The sequence below is a fragment of the Cryphonectria parasitica genome (assembly GCF_011745365.1).
Source record: "Cryphonectria parasitica EP155 unplaced genomic scaffold M406scaffold_4, whole genome shotgun sequence".
Taxonomy (NCBI): domain Eukaryota; kingdom Fungi; phylum Ascomycota; class Sordariomycetes; order Diaporthales; family Cryphonectriaceae; genus Cryphonectria; species Cryphonectria parasitica.
The window spans coordinates 765,425-782,325 of record NW_024468912.1 but is presented as its reverse complement, the minus strand read 5'-3'; the positions used below and the strand labels follow the sequence as shown (position 1 = coordinate 782,325).

The window sequence follows — 16,901 nt, the reverse complement described above, 5'->3', positions numbered from 1 at the left end:
GCGTTCTTTCATGGGCACCACAGTGAGGTTCAGATGTATACTGTTCGTTCTATATTATGTGCACTGTGTGCACTGTGTGTGTTCTGATGCATGTATCCCATCTTACCTCCTCGCTTAATCGAATCCTCACTGACGACCTCCCTTCCCCCGTTCCGCCTTCCAGACACGGAAGGCAAGCCACTTTCCGACGGTCGCTCCATCCACCACAGTACCACACGACAACACAGTACCATCCTAGCCCACACTATGTTTCGATGAGAAGCAGGAAGAGAAGGAGGGGGGCCAACATGGGTCTCAAAAACAAACCTGTTGTGGTAAGGACCATAGTATGGTCACCCACGCGACCATTTGTCAGGTTGGGGGGGCTCTTGGTATGGGTCCCGACTCGCGGAGGTTGTCATTATTTCTCAAGGAAGGAGACCGACCCAGTGTGTGATGTGACTTCTTACCGCGGTCCACACAAAACTACACATACCCACTCTCCCAAGGCTTATGTCACAAGGGAAGAGGGTTGGTCTTTCCTCTCGACTCTGATCAGCCGGAATCCGGAGGAAGAGCAACAGAGAAAAGAAAGAGACAGGCAGGCAGGCACGCAGGAACCAACCAACACATCATTACCGCTTCATGACCTCATGACCATCGCTCATGCTGCATGATTGAGCTGATCGTGCAGCTGCAGCCAGCCTCTCTTGCATATCCGGCACTCCTCTTCTCCTCCCTTCTCCATGTGGTGTGGGCACATCTTATATATATTTTTATTGTGATTATCTTATCACATCAGATCGGATCAGATCAGCCCTCTTCAGGGTTCCGTTGGTCTGAACCAAACCATTCATTCGAAACCATGGGTTCCGTCTTTGTCGATGATGTTGATGCGGGCCCGGGCCTGGCCAATGGCGGCGACGGCACCAGATGCTTCAAGATTGCCGGTCTTGCTTCCCTAAGAGAAGATGTCCTGCTATCATCATGGCTTATTGCCCTCATCCGCACAAGGGAAGACAGGTCTGCTTCTTTTGAGTGGGCCTACGGTAATGATGATGATAACGAAAATGGCGTTGAGCAACAGCAGCGGCAGCAGAAGGAGAAGCACAACCAGTTGTCCACAGATGATGTGTTACCAGACCTCAACCTGAACAAGAGCGTGGAAGAGTTCACCAAAGCTGTCAGCGAGCGCATTGCGACGACCGCCGGCCTAGCTTCCCATTCGCTGCTCCTAAGCACAGGTTCGCTGTCACGGAATTTGGAGGGTACCCTTGACCAAGTGAGTAGCTTACTCTCCTTTTCTTCCTTTTCTTTTTATTTTTTATTTTCTTGTTTTCTTTCCAAGAGAAAAGAGAAACAAAGAATCAATCTATACCTACCATCCTCCATGACTGACTGCGATGACGGCGTTAAAAGGGCACAATACATCTTCAAGTACAAATCGAGGAGGGTCACCGCCTGGCAATTCGCCCGGTATGGTACAGCGATAAAGTCTTGCCCTATACTGTGGAGCGGCATATCGAGACCCTAGTTGACATACTGCGGATATGCATCTCCCGCCCTGCGGATGTGACCATTGACAGCTGCATGGCCCCAACCCCATTCGATCTGGACTCGATATGGAGGTGGTGTCATGAGTTGCCCCCAACCCATGCCTTCTGCATGCAGGACATGGTCGCCCATCAGGCCCAGCGGCACCCTGACAAGGTGGCCATCGACTCCTGGGATGGTACCTTGACCTACGGCGAGGTGGACCGCTACTCCACGTTCCTGGCAGCCTCCCTAGTCAACGATTCTGGCGTCCAGCTGCACGACTTTATCCCGTTGTGCTTTGAGAAGTCGAGGTGGACCATCGTTGCCGTGCTCGCGACCATGAAGGCGGGGGCGACGATCGTCATGATGGACCCGTCGCTCCCGCTGGCCCGCCTGCAGAACATGGCCAAGCAGGTTGACGCCCGGACCATGATTTCGTCACGTCTGCAGAAGGACCTGGCCGAGGAGATCTTGCCTACTGGAACGCGTTTCGTTCTGGAGGCCGACGCATTCGCCCGGCTATCCTCTGCTGATGCCCATGCCTCCTCCTCTATCGAGCTGCCAACTGTGCCCCCAACCGCCTTGATGTACATCATCTTTACCTCTGGCAGCACGGGCACCCCCAAAGGCGTCAAGATTTCCCACCAGACCTACACCAGCAGTGCGATTCCTCGCGCCAGGGCCGTCGGCTACTCAGAGGAGTCGAGGGTTTTAGACTTCGCCTCCTACGCCTTCGATGTCAGCATAGATAGCATGCTCCTGACGTTGGGGAACGGCGGTTGCCTTTGCATCCCCTCCGATGAAGACCGTCTCAACGACATCAACGGTGTGATGCGTAACATGCGCATCAACTACGCCGGTATTACCCCTTCCGTAGCCCGCATCCTGGACCAGGACGTCATCGCATCACTAAGTGCCCTTGGCCTCGGCGGCGAGGCGTCTGCCCCTCGAGACGTCAACCTCTGGGGCCAGGACGCGAGGATTGTCATCGGCTATGGGCCCTGTGAGTGCACCATCGGCTGCACCGTCAACAGCAGCGCCGCCACAGGCAGGGACTACATCTCCATCGGCCCAGGCAACGGCGCCGCCATGTGGATCGTCGATCCTAACGACCACAACATCCTCCTACCCGTCGGCGCGGTGGGTGAGCTGCTCGTCGAAGGGCCCATCGTGGGCCAAGGCTACCTCAACGACCCTGACAAGACCGCTGCTGCCTTCATCCACGATCCACCTTGGCTCCTTGCGGGCCACAATGGCCACCCTGGCAGGACTGGCCGTTTGTACAAGACGGGCGATCTGGGCATGTACGATCCGGATGGTTCGGGCGACATCGTCTTTGCCGGGCGAAAGGACACGCAGGTCAAGCTGCGCGGGCAGCGCGTCGAGCTCGGCGAGATCGAGAGCCAGCTCAAGGCCAGGCTGCCTTCCGGGACCAATGTGATCGCTGAGGTCATCACACCGCAGGCATCTGCAGGGCAGCCAACCCTCGTGGCATTCGTCTCTCATAAGGCAAAGGTTAATGGAGTAGAGGACCTGTCGGCTGCTGAGCTCTCGGATGACCTGCACGGGGCGCTGGCGAAAGTGAACGCGGACCTGGGTAAAGTTCTACCGCGATACATGGTGCCCAACGCGTACATTCCGACAAACTATATCCCAACCCTGATCTCGGGCAAGATAGATCGCAAGCGGCTTAGACAGTTCGGCGCAACGGTCGACCTGCAGAAGCTCGACCAGACCTCGTCGACCACAAAGGCTGCTCGGGAGGATCGGGAGCTCAACGGTCTCGAACGGCGCCTGCGGCACGCCTGGAGCCTCGTATTGAAGCTCGACGAGGATGGAATCCACCCAGACGACAACTTTTTTGCGCTAGGTGGCGAGTCCGTAGCGGCCATGCGGCTGGTGTCTGCATGCAGGGAGAGAGGCCTTGAACTGTCTGTGACCAGCACATTTGGCCACCCTACACTTGGCGCCATGGCCCAGACGGTCCGTATCTGCGAAGTGGACACTCGTAAGGAGACACCACCCTTCTCCCTCATCTCACAGTCTGTCGAAAGCGCCTCTGCCGAAGCGGCCCAGGCCTGCGGGACGGATCCAGCAGCTGTCGAGGACATCTACCCTTGCACTCCCACGCAGGAGTCGCTGGTCACCTTCTCACTCAAGTCGAGCGAGCCATATGTCGCACAGAGGATTGCCTGTGTGCCGTCGCACCTGTCCCTTGACGCCCTGCAGCAGGCTTGGGAGGCGGTCGTCGCCGCAAACCCGATCCTGCGCACCCGTGTGGCCCAGCTGCAGGACCCTGGCCTGCAGCAAGTCGTGCTGAAGGAAAAGGTCCACTGGAGACGCTCGACGGACCTGGCGAGGTACCTCGAGGAGGACCGGAACGAGAGGATGGACCTGGGCCAGAGCCTGGCACGGTATGCCATTGTCGAAGACGCCAAGGACGGCAAGCGGTACATGGTCTGGACTGTCCATCATGTGCAATATGATGGGTGGTCTGAGCCGTTGATACTTGACATGGTCGTGGAGGCTCTGAAAGGTCAAGCCGTCGAGGCGCAAGCGCAAACCAGAGCACAGATGAAGAACTTTGTGCAATGGATTCGCGACACAGACGAGGCCGCCATGCAAGACTTCTGGCGGACCGAGCTGCAGGACGCCATGGGGCCACAATTCCCACGGACTCCGTCCAGAGACTTCCTGCCAACCCCGGATGCCATGGTCGAGCGCCAAATACGTCTCGACTCGGTAGACGGGCTGCCCTTCACCATGGCGACACTAATCCGCGGCGCATGGGCCCTCGTGGCCTCGCAATACAGCGGCAGCGACGATGTCATCTTTGGCGAGACCCTCACTGGCCGCGATATCTCGCTTCCCGCCGTCGAGGACATTCTCGGACCCCTAAACGCAACGATCCCCATTCGCATTCGCCTGAGCAAGTCGAGCTCCGTCGCGTCCTATCTGCAGAGCGTGCAGCACGTCATGTCGTCTCGCATCCCGTACCAACACATGGGCATGCAGTACATCAGAAGGGTCAGCGTCGACGCTCAACACGCGTGCGAGGCGCCAACGGGCCTGGTGATCCAGCCAGAGCCTGAGCTCGTGGGCGGCGAGTTGGGCTTTGAGCTGGGTGACCCCGTGCGTGAGGCCCTTCATTTCAACCCTTATCCGCTTATGCTGGCATTTGGGCTGCGGAAAGGTGGTTTCAGGGTCTGCGCCAGTTTCGATAGCAGCCTGGTCGAGGTCACACAGATGGAGCGTGTCCTGGCACAGTTGGAGACGGCCTGTGTGCAGTTGACGCAGGGTCTCGATAGGAGAATTGATGAGATGTCTTACCTACCACAGGCGGAGCTGGACCAGATCTGGCGCTGGAATCAGACTCCCCCGCTTTCTCTGGACGAATCGACAGGCCACCTTCGAGCAGACACAAGCATCAAGAATGGAGCCGAGTATCCTCGCATAGTCGTCCCCTGGGTGGTTGATCCGCGCAACCCGTCCATGCTGTCGCCCATCGGCTGTCCCGGTGAGCTCTGGCTGGAAGGCTCGTGCATTCCGGGAGGCGATGCGGTGGATACACCGGCCTGGCTGGCGGCTGGAAGCTCTCAGTGCGTGGGTCGGGCGGGCAAGGTACGACCTACGGGTGATATTGTGCAGTTGCGGCCAGATGGCGTTCTGGTGTTTGTCGGCCGCAAGGATGATATTGTCCCGGTATCAGGACATGCGGTCAACGTCGCTGATCTCGAGGCACACTGCGCAAGACTGCTGCCCCCCTCGGTTCGTGCTGCTGCTGCTGTGTTTGAGACCTCGGTGGGAGATGACGCGCAGAAGGACCAAGAGTTGGTCATCTTTGTTGAGCAGCAGCCGCAGCAGCCGCCTTCTTCTGCTGAAGAGAGCATAGAGGTCATGTTCATGAGGCATGAGGTCAGCTGTGATGAGTCGGATCCTGACAGCTTTACGACGAGCCTCTCCGCCGACGTCCCCATCAGCCTCGCTGTCGCCCTCAAGAAACTCGACAAGTTCATCCGAGACGACCTCCCGTCAAGCTCTGTGCCCTCTGCCTATGTCGTGGTCGACAGACTTCCCCTGAGCAATAACAACAGCAACAGAGAAGTGGACCGCAGCGTTCTCAAGCAGTTGGCCTCCAAAATCCCGCGGCACGTACTCGGCCAGCTTCGCGAGGGATTCAAGAAGGCGTGGGAGACAGACCTGGTACCGGGCAGCCTCACGGCAGCCGAGGACATCCTGCGCTCTTCATGGGCACAACTCCTCCGCATGCGCCCAGAGCAGATCGACGTTGACGACAACTTCTTCCGCCTCGGAGGTGACTCGGTGCTTGTGATGAAGTTGGTCTCTGGCCTGCGCGCGCAGGGGCATGGATTGACGGTAGCCGACGTCTTCCAGCACATGCGCCTTGGTGATGCAGCTAAAGTATTGAAGGTGAATGCGGCTTCGACGGGAAAGACGCTGCAATACAAGCCTTTCTCGACTCTGCGTGGCGTCCCGGACGTGGACCATTTCTTGTCCGAGTTCGTGCGGCCCAAACTGGCCAGCTCGGCCTGGTCGATCAAGGACGCCGCACCGGTGACGGACTCTCAGGCGCTCGACATAAGAACGACCGTCGACGCACCGCGGACTTCGGTGCAGTATACTATGCTGTACCTCGGCGACGATGTGGAACAAGAGCGTCTCCTTCAGGCATGCAGGAACCTGGTCAAGGCCCACGACATTCTGCGCACAGTGTTCATCGAGCACGAGTCCACCTTCTTACAGGTTATCCTGGATGAGCTAGACACTCCTCTAATCACGCAGCAGACTGATGACGAGGATCTCAGCCAAGCTGTCGCCGCCATCTGTACCGAGGACAGTGAATCCGAGATTCCACTTGGGGCACCGTTCCTCAAGATCTTCCACGTCACAGATAAAAATAACAGCCAGCAATGTCTCGTGTTAAGACTCTCGCATTCTCAGTACGACGGCATGTCCCTCCCCAGACTGCTTCAGGATCTGGAGTCGCTGTATACTGGAGGCAAGATCACCACCGACTTCGAGCATTTCCCCACCTACTTAGCCCGGATCAAGGACGAACGCGCCCAAACCAAGGCCCTCAGCTACTGGCGAAACCTGCTCAAAGATTCCACGCTGTCTTCGCTGCCCGGCCAGTCCATCAAGCCCGGCGATAGGGGCGTCTTCAGAGAACAGGCCGCCATCGAATCCTTCCAGCCCCTGGAGGCCATCACGACCGCCAACCTCCTCACCGCGGGCTGGGCCCTGGTCCTCGCGCGCCGCCTTGGCATTGCCGACGTGACGTTTGGCGGCGTCACATCGGGCCGTAGCATCGATGTCAACGGTGCCGCGGGTGTCGAGAATGTTATTGGGCCGTGCTACCAGCTGACGCCCATTCGGGTCTCTTTTGTGTCTGGATGGACGGCCGCCGACCTGCTGAGCTTTGTCCAGAGGCAGAGTGCCGAATCTGCGGCGTATGACTTTGTCGGATTCGAGACGGTGGCCAGGGAGTGTGCGGCACAGTGGTTGTCGCCGTCAACGGTGCGGACCTTCGACTCGATCGTTCACCACCAGGACTGGGATGACACAGACTCGATGCCGTTCGCTGGGGGTCAAGCTAAGCTAGCCATCTCGAACCCGCACGGGGATAGCCCTCAGCCTCTGAAGGTAGTTTCGTTTGTACGGGAGGGCCAGTTGCGAGTTGGGGTGGTTGGAAGTGAGAGGGATCTTGAGTTTGTGGAGGGTGTACTTGGGGAGCTAGTTGGGGCAGTTCGGGAGCTTGTTGAGGGTGGGGATGGGCAGCGCATCTTGTTGTGATCGGTGACTATCTCGGTCAATGTTATATTGTGATTGGTCGTGTTCGCGATTTCTTTGGTTAGGAAAGTCATCTTGGCAGTCTACGTTTTCAGCATGTTTCCTCAATTTCCCATAGGCATTGCGTCTTTTATATATATATATATATATATATATATATATATAACGCATTTAAACTCACTTCTACGCCTAGACCTGACTGCCCTGTGTTTGTGATATCATATGATGAAGCAGACGAAAATTGAAGGCGAGCTTTGATAGGAAGAGTAGAGGCTGGCCTGGCACAAAGCCCATTTGTTGTTGATCCAGGTGATGTATAAAAAGGGACAATTCCACTTTGCGGGCCTTTGAGAGCGATACGACGGTGGGGGTTGAGAGGCTGGGAATCAGATGGTGAGTGGTGATTTGTTTGAAACATATCAATGTGAATATCTTTCTTCCATCGCCTTGAGACATGTGTCTCCTCTCAAAGTAATCATAGTCACTCGTTAAAATCGCAACACAGTAAGTCAGACCTCATACGGTAGGCATGAGACAGCGCTTTTGACAAGCTTCACTGAACGCGATCAAGTTAGATGAAACTAAATAAATAGAAACTAGACTAATACTGCAAATGTACTTAAATTTCCTGCACAGACGAACAAACCTTCAACACATTAACTGAAAAATTGTAAATAGGTAAAGAAGCTCCCTTGCCACTTCATTAAGTCCTCTTGCGACACAATCGATGAAAATCAAAACTGAATTATCCCAGCAAGCAATTACCCAGTAATAACACTTCCCAAACCAATAGATCCTTCAGGTCGCATTGCTACTAATTATCCTCAATGGGGGGATACGTGCCGTAACCAGTATACTGCCCGTAAGAAGGCAGGTTCTCTCCGGCGCCATCGTATTGCCCATAGCTGACATAGCCATCACGCTTCGCCTTCCTAGCAGCCTGTCTGGGCTTTGCAGCAGCGCGTCTCGCCCTCACGGCACGCCCGGCCTGTCGGGGGTACTGGCCGTAGTCGCCGTACAGCGCATAGCCACCCTCGGGCACGGGGTAGTTGTCGTACGTGCCGTAGGTGCCATAGTCGCCGTAGTCGGCAACAGAGTCGTCGGTCTGCGGCGCTCGCTTTTGAGGGGGGTAGATGCCGTAGTCACCGTACTGGCCGTAACCATCCTCGGCGGGTGGGTAGTCGGTGTAGTCGCCGTAGGCGCCGTATTCAGTGTAGCCAGCTGCATCATCTCTGTTGGGAAATCACGAGGTCAGCCATGTCTCTTTCTTGGGGGGGTTTTTTTCTTCTTCTTTTTTGGTTTTTGATGACATTTCTCCTCCCTCGGCCTAGGACTTGATATAATTACCTGACGATGAGGTCGGGACCGTTCTCGGGGATTCCGACGTCCTGAGCAATGGTGTCGACGACGGGAACGTCGATGGCCAGTGTGGGTACCTGGCGCTTGGACTTGAAGGCCCTGTTGTGGTGGTGCTGGTCAGATCCTGTCTTTCTCTTTTTTTCCCCCCGAGACAAGGGCAGAAAAGCAAAAAGGGGGAGAGGGGAGGGGGGACCAGTTATCAACGTACCTAGCCTTGACCGCATTGGGATCGTTCAGACCTTTGGCGAGCTGGAGGTCAGCGTCCAGGACGTCGAGGGCAGCAACATCAACCTCGTCCAACTGAGGGATGGTCTGAGCGATGGGCTTGGCTAAGGCCAAGGATGCAGTGGCGAGGAGTACGGCGGAGGTCTTCATTGTGGAAGGTCAAGAATGAGAAGACACTTTGGTCTGTGTAATAAAAGAAGATGATGATCTTGTGTTGGTCTTGAGTGAGAATCTTGGAGGATTGGGCGAGGGTTGTTCTGTTGGATGGAGAATGATCAACCCTTTCCCTCAGCTTCATCTGGACGGCAGCCCATCCTTTTATATTCGAGACGCCATGTATGAGATCATGAGACAGCCTCACATGTCGGTCTCTCTTGACCCGGATACTCGCTGCATCTGTCTGTCTCTATTCATCTCTATCTCTGTCTCTTCGCCGTCATCGTCACCAGCATGTCTCTAGCTGATCCACCTGGCCGGACCCAGGTCGGGCTAAGTGACGCAAGTCCAGTACTGGCTCCTTTCTTTCCGCTTTTGTATATTCTTCTTCTCCACGATGATGGCACGAGACGGATGAGTGACGAAGCGAAGCGGGAGGCAAACAGAGAGCATGTGTGTAGTAGACCAAAAGAGAGAGTGTTTACCGTATCCATGTAAATCTACGATTCCCAAGGCTGTGGACCCTGAGATGACGGACAACCCGCTTGCGGCAGTTCAACTGTCTAGTTACCGTGCGGCTCAATTCCGTAACGACCAGCATCAATGATTGACACCAGACGAGCCCGATGATCTGGGCAAGCCATCGCTGGCGCAATCGCTGGCGCAATCGCATGGGCGGAAAGGAAGGACGAAACGATTGACAGCCCACGTGCTCGCTCCCTTTTCACTCGGGATGTGATGTGTGCTAGTTGTGCTGTTATGTGACGTGACTTGAGACTAGACAAGAGTTAGTAAACAAATAAGCATGCATCAGGGACGACACCAAACCGAGAAAGGTTTGAATTTCTCGAACGGGACTCCGTTCAACCGACCTGAGGACCCGACTGCTTGGCAGCTGGGGCCAAAACGTGCAAGGCTCCCACGCGATGCCTCTGCCGTGTCTCAGATTTAGCAACGGCGCCGGCGAGGTGCTATCGCCAGACCGTCTTCCCACTACTCCTTACTACGCAGCATCGTCTTGACCCAAAACGTGGGGAAGACAAAGCAACTGCCGATGTCTGGTGGTAGTAGTTTGCGGGGTGATACCAGCTTAGTCCAAACGCAGCTGAGATGTGTCTCCTCCACGAGGCCCAAGACATGTCAAGTCTAAATATTGCAAACGACTGGCGCGAGAGCCGGCGCCTTGCTAGACTCAGCATCGTGAGGGTCTCGGGTATCTTTGGCCCGACTGTGCAGGAAGATACTTTGTCGCATCCGGAACAACTGCTCTCGTGATAGCCTTGGTTTTCTTGGTGTTGATCCAAGTTGGTGGCGGATGAAGGGCTAGATAAAGATCGAGACGGGCTGTGATGCATCATTTGTCTCTCATTTTTTTTGTGTCCCTTTATACGACTGTCTCACGGGAGAGAGTTGACCGAGCAGTTCAGTAATAACGAAGAGATTTTAAGTTTCGAGCTTGTGGATAGGAAACTATTGACTTTGCGTAAAGTCTGAGACTTTTTGAAGGAAGTGCGCAACGAAACATCCTTTTGTCCAGCTCCTCAACTTGCTATCGACCCCTTCCCCCTTTGCACTGCAACAAACCTTCTCCTTAGGAATAATAGCCATCAAGCAAGCAACAATACCAGGACAGAAAACACAAGTTTTTTCAGAAATCCCACCAAACTCCAAACATGTCCTCACTGATAAAGCAACAAAAGATGATGTCCGACCCTACAGACGCAGAGTCGCAACCCCTCAACGCCGCCGCCTGCTATGCAGACAGTATCAACAGCGAGGAGGAAGACCTTCCAATGCTCAACGATAACTCTCGGCCGTCGAGAGGCAAGAGAGATCATCTCCTCCGCACACCACTCCTCATCGTGGGCGTTCTCCTCTGCACCGGCATCCTGGGTGCCTGTGTGGGTGCGTTTGTGCGTGGCCGATTTGCTGACTGGGACGCTGGCTGTGCCGAGTATACGGCGAAACACTGTAAGTTCGACAGCCTCCCTGTGTGTGTATTCTCGAGGTGTTTAGCTTCTGCAAGAATACTGACTCTTCTCCTCTCTTTCCAGCGCCTGTGATTCAGGACGTGGATGTGAAATACGATACACAGCTATTCAACGGGTCCCTCATGAAAGAGGACATCTACCGGCAAGGAGCCGGTCCCGAGGTGGATGCCGCGTGGGAAGCTCTCGGAGTAGACTGTACGTCACATATGAAAATATCCGTACTTTCCCCTTTCGTTCATCTCTGGCAAGTTTGTTCGGGACGAGAGGATACATCTAAGTGACCCTATTTCTTCTACAGACCGAGCCGCTATCATATCTGATGAGGAGGGTCGCATGAGTGGCCTGACCTCCGCGCATGTGCAGAGGGCCGAGAAGTATGGCGGTGGCTTCTTTGTCAACGTCGAGGGATTACACCATCTCCACTGTCTTGTAAGTTTTTGCCAGCCAGCCCAATGTGTCAAGGTTATCAAGACCCTTCTCTAACGCGTGAAATGCCATGCTCTTTCTCTTTGATCTCCAGAACCTCCTGCGAAAGTCGCTCTATTACAATTATGACCACTATAAGGCCATGGGAATGCATGCGTTTGCAAATGAAGACTATATCCTACGGCTTCACGTGTGTAAGTGTGCAACATTCCATTCCCATCCACCACAAAAAAAGTTACAATCAGGAGGCATCAAAGCTGACCATTTTCTGTCAACTTGCTTCTTTCCTCAACTCTAGCACACTGCCTCGACACAATACGTCAAGTATTGATGTGCAATGTCGACACGGGCATGCTAGGCCAGGTGTGGTATGACCAGCAAGATGCCAAGGCGTTTCCGGACTTCAACACGGAGCACACGTGTAAGAACTATGATGAGATCAGGGCGTGGGCTGAGGAGAGACAGGTAACGCCGCACCCCCCCCCCCCCCTTCTTATTTTCCTTTTGTGTAAGACAACACCGTATCTAATGGAAATGTGTGCATACAAAGGCTCCACCTGCCGAGGAACTACCTTTAGATTATATGAGGACACCGGAAGGCGTGCTGCCCGAGATCCCTTGATAACTCCTTTCCGTCTTTGATTGAGAGAATGCAATACAGGGAAGAAGAGCGTTCATGACATTGCTTGGCTGTGTCATGATCAATAGAGGACAGGCAGTTCAGCGCCTTCAGCAATATTTTGAAGTCTCGGAATAATTCAAGCTGCCTTTCAGATTTTACGTGGCTGAGCAAGGAATTCATATGCAATTCAAAAATGAAGCATCTATCCATCTGAGTCACATGATCTTGTCACCTTCTGTGGTGAGTTGACTTGAAACCATGCTCAAGTGATCAATCTCGACGTGATCTCCCCCCCCCCCCAGCACGCCATTTCCTCTTTCTTTTCCCTTCCTCTATCTTTCTTGTTGTCTTTCATTTCTTGTTTTCCTTCAACCCTAATGCCTTAGAGAGTTTTTAATAATATTCCCCCATGCCTTCTGGCTCGCCTCTTAGTCTTCCTTTGATATTCTCAACTGAAAGTCTCAGACTTTCCTCTGTGGCACTGCAGAGGCATCCAATAGAATGGTCAGTGAGAAACTTTGAGTCCAATGCTAGAGCGTTTCCATGCCGCACTGAGATATTGACATTGATCAATTTTCAAGGCAAGGATAGCCGTCTACGAGGCCGCATCAGGAAACAGAAGGAATTCTAGCTCTGGCACCAAGGACACCAGGAAAGAAAATGTTGAAGAAGATGCACGTCAGGTCAGGAGTGTCCATACCAATAGGCTTGAAGTTTTCCACGTTCAATATGCTTCCGGAGAAGTTGTTCGAGCTCCTGCTTTCACCTACAATCAAAGGGTTTGACAACAGTGGAAATGAGGAGGCGTTCAAGAAGTTCAAGTATGGCTCACACAGCGAAAGAATTTATTCAAACTCTAATGAGCGACCAGTTGGCAACAGAAGCAAGCACCTATCTCATCAAAGATAAAAGGAATGGTCTCGTCTGTTGTTGTATGGAGGCCGGGAACAGGCAACACGCCCACAGCTGAGAGCGTGCGTTGTGCTTCGGAATGAGGCGGTCCACTTTTTTCTTCTTCTTCTTTCTTCCCTTTCTTTTCTCGGTAAAAGATGGGTAAAGTTTGAGGACTCATTGACTAATAATCATATCGGATCCACATAACCATGTGAAGGAGTTGACAGACGAAAGAACAAAAGGGAGACAAACACGGAACGCTATCACGACAACATGCCAGTACGCCGAGTGGAGGATGCCGGCACTCCCATAGACGGAACTGGAAGACATGCTCGAGGTTGCCGGGCATTTCGGCAGGTATCTCGACGTGCTCTACGGAGGCGGATCAAAAGACCAATTGCCACAGGACAAAGGTTTACGGCCAGATTGTCCTACTGTAGACATACTATAAATACACGTACTATTGGCATGCTTTGGAGTTATCAAGCATCAACTTTAAGAGCAAAAAATGCTGTACAAGTACCAAGAAACAAGGACAAGGTAATGATCGTGGTTCATACACTGAGCTTTTTACAAGGGCCAGTTGGTGCATGTGCACGGCGCCGCTAGTCAGCCTATATAGATACTTAGCCTGGTCTGTTGATAGCCTTAGGTATTTCGGCCTCGTGGTTTTCCTCCGGCTTTCTCTTCTTACTTTAGTGCAATGTAATTAACAAGAGGCTTTTCCCCTCTCGTGTAGCTCTAAGTCCGCTTGCTCATGATTTGGAGCATTTGGTTGCCTCATCCTGCAACTTCAAGGTCTTGATGTGCGAGGGCCAGTGAGTCACTGGCCCAGGGCCGTGCACGGCCCCTCCAGCCAGCCAACAGCCAGACCTGTTGGCCTCGTGGCGTTTCTCTTCCTTTCTCTTTTCTCTTCAGCGCTCAGCAATGCAATCTTTTTGCCCACACACACTTGATCTGCAGCATAATTTATGGAAATGATCTCACGTCCGGTGGTCAGGGTACACCACCGGACGTGAGGATCATTCTCGGAGACTTTGATGTCTTGCTGTGCCCTGGTTGGGTTTTTGTCCCCTTGCTGTGCCCTTTTGGGTTTATTTCCCCACCCCACCTGCGCCCCTTCCCCCCACTTTCTTCTCCTTTCCCCTTCTTCTTCTTCATCCTTTCTTTCTTTCTTCTTTTTTTTTAATCTTTTTTTTAATCCCTTCTATCCTCCTCCATGGATCAATGCAGTCCTGAGTGGGTAGCGCCAGAGCTGACCCCAGGGTTTGAGATGTTGGTTCCGGCGCGGCCTTGCTCAGCCTTGACGGCATTCGCGAAGTCGCCTTCGGAGAATGGACAGCGTTCCCTCACCTCTCTCTCTGATGCCCATTCCAAAGACATGTCTCTGGCAAACCAACAGTATGAGAAGATCACACGTCCAAAGGTGTCAATCGGCCTGTTCCTTTCCGATAGAAAATATGTGCGAGGACTACCCCGTGGGCGCTAGCCCTTCCTATCGCCTACCTCCGTTACCACCCATAGTAATGGAGGTAGAGGAGAGGAAGGACTGGCGCCCACGGGTATGAGGATGTCCATCTCAAGTGCAGCAGGAATGTGTAGTCCATATAGAATGTTGTCGTGGTCTGGGGTCTCGCAAAAGTCTCGATAATTGCCTCTATTACCGGCCGACCCTGGCCTGTATTAGAGCTTCCTCACATAGGGAATAAAGCATGATTTGCCGGGAAAAGGTGGCGCCGTGGCGCAACGTTATTGCGTAGAGCCGTTATAAGCTGTGGTTAATGTTATGTTGATTTTAAACTGCACTCAGGCATTGTCGGAAAGTCTTTTTTCCAAGTGTGTATGTTAATGATTGATCAGTCGCCGGCATTGCTTCCCTGATGTATTGAATCGAGACCAAGAGATCATGACCTAAGCAAACACTAGAAGAATGTCTATCTCTAGTGCAGGCTAGGAACATCTGGTTTATATAGTATGTCGCCGTAGTTTGGCGCCTCGCACAAATTAGTTGTTCCAGGGGGGTCTGATGGTTCCCTCTAGAGACTTTCAGTTCAAGAGGGAGAGCGTGAACTCATTTGGAGGGGTATCGAAATGCGGATCACCGAAGACTGAAACATTTCGTAACGCCGGACTGGCTTGCTGGAGCCGTCGAAAGGCTCCAAGTCAGTCCCTGTCAATCTGTCCGTCGTGGTGTTGATACTTCAATGATTCTCTTCCGTGGTCTTCCTCTTTTGGGCGGCTGCCCATCTGGAGCCCGGCACCGTCCATCTTTACATGTTTGAATGTGCAGTAGGTGTTGATGAATGCCTGCGGACTTGCGACTGTCTGTGGCATGTCCACATCGACACCTGTATGGCCTGCCATTTATGCACTGGTTTCGCTGAAGGTGGTTTTTGTGCTTGTCAAGCCGCCCGCGAGAGCCACAGCAACACGTGTACATGATGTGCAAGTGCATGCACTCCAAGTGCCGTGCCAGATCCTTCCATGATCCGGTGGATGTGCCGCAGCCGGGCTGGACACAAGGCCACCGCGAACCAGTGACGTGGAGATTTGCCACATGTGCCCTAATGTGCGGGTAACGGTCAGATGGTATTTCCAGTAGGCGAGGCTTTTGTTACAAGTTCATATACATACAAGGTCGCCTCAACGTCGCGAACGGAGACATCACACTCGCCGCAGGAGAGTAAAGACGACGCATCTGAGGGCGATGATGCTGATGATGTCCCACTGCTCAAAGGCGATAGGTCTGCCGGCAATTGAAGGCTTTGCGGTGGCGGCTGCGATGAAGGCTGAGGACTTGAGGATTGAATTGCGGACGGTCGGGGTGTTGACGTGGGAGGGGGAAGATTAAGAAATTGAGAATCGTTGAATGAAGATGAGGTACCAGCGCAAACGTCTAACAGATATCGAGAGGAGTTCGAACCAACTTGAGAGGGCCCAGGACTGAAGTCACTTTTGGCTGTGCCTGGCATCTGGAAATCAGGTTTGAATATCCTTGTTTCTTCGCACAAAGCAGAGCACATTGTGGACATTCCGTCCTGCCCATCGTCGGAGTTGGCCGCATTATGATTGTATACCTCGGCCCGGATATACCATTCCAAATCTTCCAGGAAACAGGACTGATCTTGTTCTAAGTGGTGATCATTGTAAGGCTTCGAAATGTCTGGTGCGCCGAGACAGTTCTCGGCGCCAGACTATCAATGATGGTAGGTTTTGAGTGTTATTGTAGCGGAGGACTTGACTGGTCCCGCGATCGTGTAACAGACGTTCTAGAAGAACAAACATCAGCTTAGGCTCTACAATCAGGATTTGCAAACACAACCCTTACTCACAGTAAGGAGGCCGAATCAGCAGGATTGGTACCGTGCTGGGCGGCCACTGTGGGCGGTCACCCGACAGAGCAGTGTTGGCTCATCTGCTCAAGACGGTTGAGAAACCAGCCTTGGGGCTCTGGGATCGCGGAGCATTTTAAGTAAAATCGCTTACATAATTGGCCTTCCCTGCCTGACATGCATAGTTTGGTAGCATCTGAAAAGGGCCTTATTTTTCATTCGTTGTGAAGTTCTTAGGTCGGCAGGGCTGACGCAAACATGCTTATAATCCAACCCTCCACTTTCCCAAGGGCCGTTTTGATGATTGGGTGATTCAATAGGTGCATGAGCCAGTCAGGAATCATATACAATCGCAGCTAAGTGGACTCAGAAAAAAGGCCCTCCAATCAATATTGTGTTACCAATTGTCAGGCCCAAGTCACCGCAACGTCATGCATTAATCTTACAAGCTCGCTGTACATAAGGCTCAAGGGCCAGAATTCTCAGTGGATGGACTGAGTGAAGGGTTTATCGAGTTCACGGCTCAACCAATGTGAAAAGTGGCCCTCTGCAGGCAGTGTGGGCAACCAC

The 16,901-nt window shown here is 53.2% G+C and overlaps 3 protein-coding genes across 3 annotated transcripts; 2 read left to right on the top strand and 1 right to left on the bottom strand.

Moving 5' to 3' along the window:
- Positions 1-844: 844 nt before the first annotated feature.
- Positions 845-7,329, top strand: M406DRAFT_37645 (uncharacterized protein; the record flags this gene model as incomplete). The annotated part of the gene is made up of 2 exons (XM_040924033.1): positions 845-1,162; positions 1,399-7,329. 2 exons carry the CDS (start codon positions 845-847, stop codon positions 7,327-7,329), a joined length of 6,249 nt encoding a protein of 2,082 aa, XP_040776399.1.
- A 551-nt stretch (positions 7,330-7,880) lies between these two features.
- M406DRAFT_321942 (uncharacterized protein) lies at positions 7,881-9,172 on the bottom strand. Its single transcript, XM_040919577.1, has 3 exons — positions 8,894-9,172; positions 8,674-8,784; positions 7,881-8,558 (listed from the first exon to the last, which is right to left on the bottom strand). Exons 1-3 carry the CDS (start codon positions 9,058-9,060, stop codon positions 8,141-8,143), a joined length of 696 nt encoding a protein of 231 aa, XP_040776398.1. The 5' UTR covers positions 9,061-9,172; the 3' UTR covers positions 7,881-8,140.
- Positions 9,173-10,568: 1,396 nt separating this feature from the next.
- M406DRAFT_355917 (uncharacterized protein) lies at positions 10,569-12,313 on the top strand. The gene is made up of 6 exons (XM_040923296.1): positions 10,569-11,037; positions 11,121-11,252; positions 11,356-11,486; positions 11,578-11,677; positions 11,782-11,948; positions 12,034-12,313. The coding sequence occupies exons 1-6, from the start codon at positions 10,740-10,742 to the stop codon at positions 12,103-12,105; spliced, it is 900 nt and encodes a 299-aa protein (XP_040776397.1). The 5' UTR covers positions 10,569-10,739; the 3' UTR covers positions 12,106-12,313.
- The last annotated feature ends 4,588 nt before the right edge of the window (positions 12,314-16,901 follow it).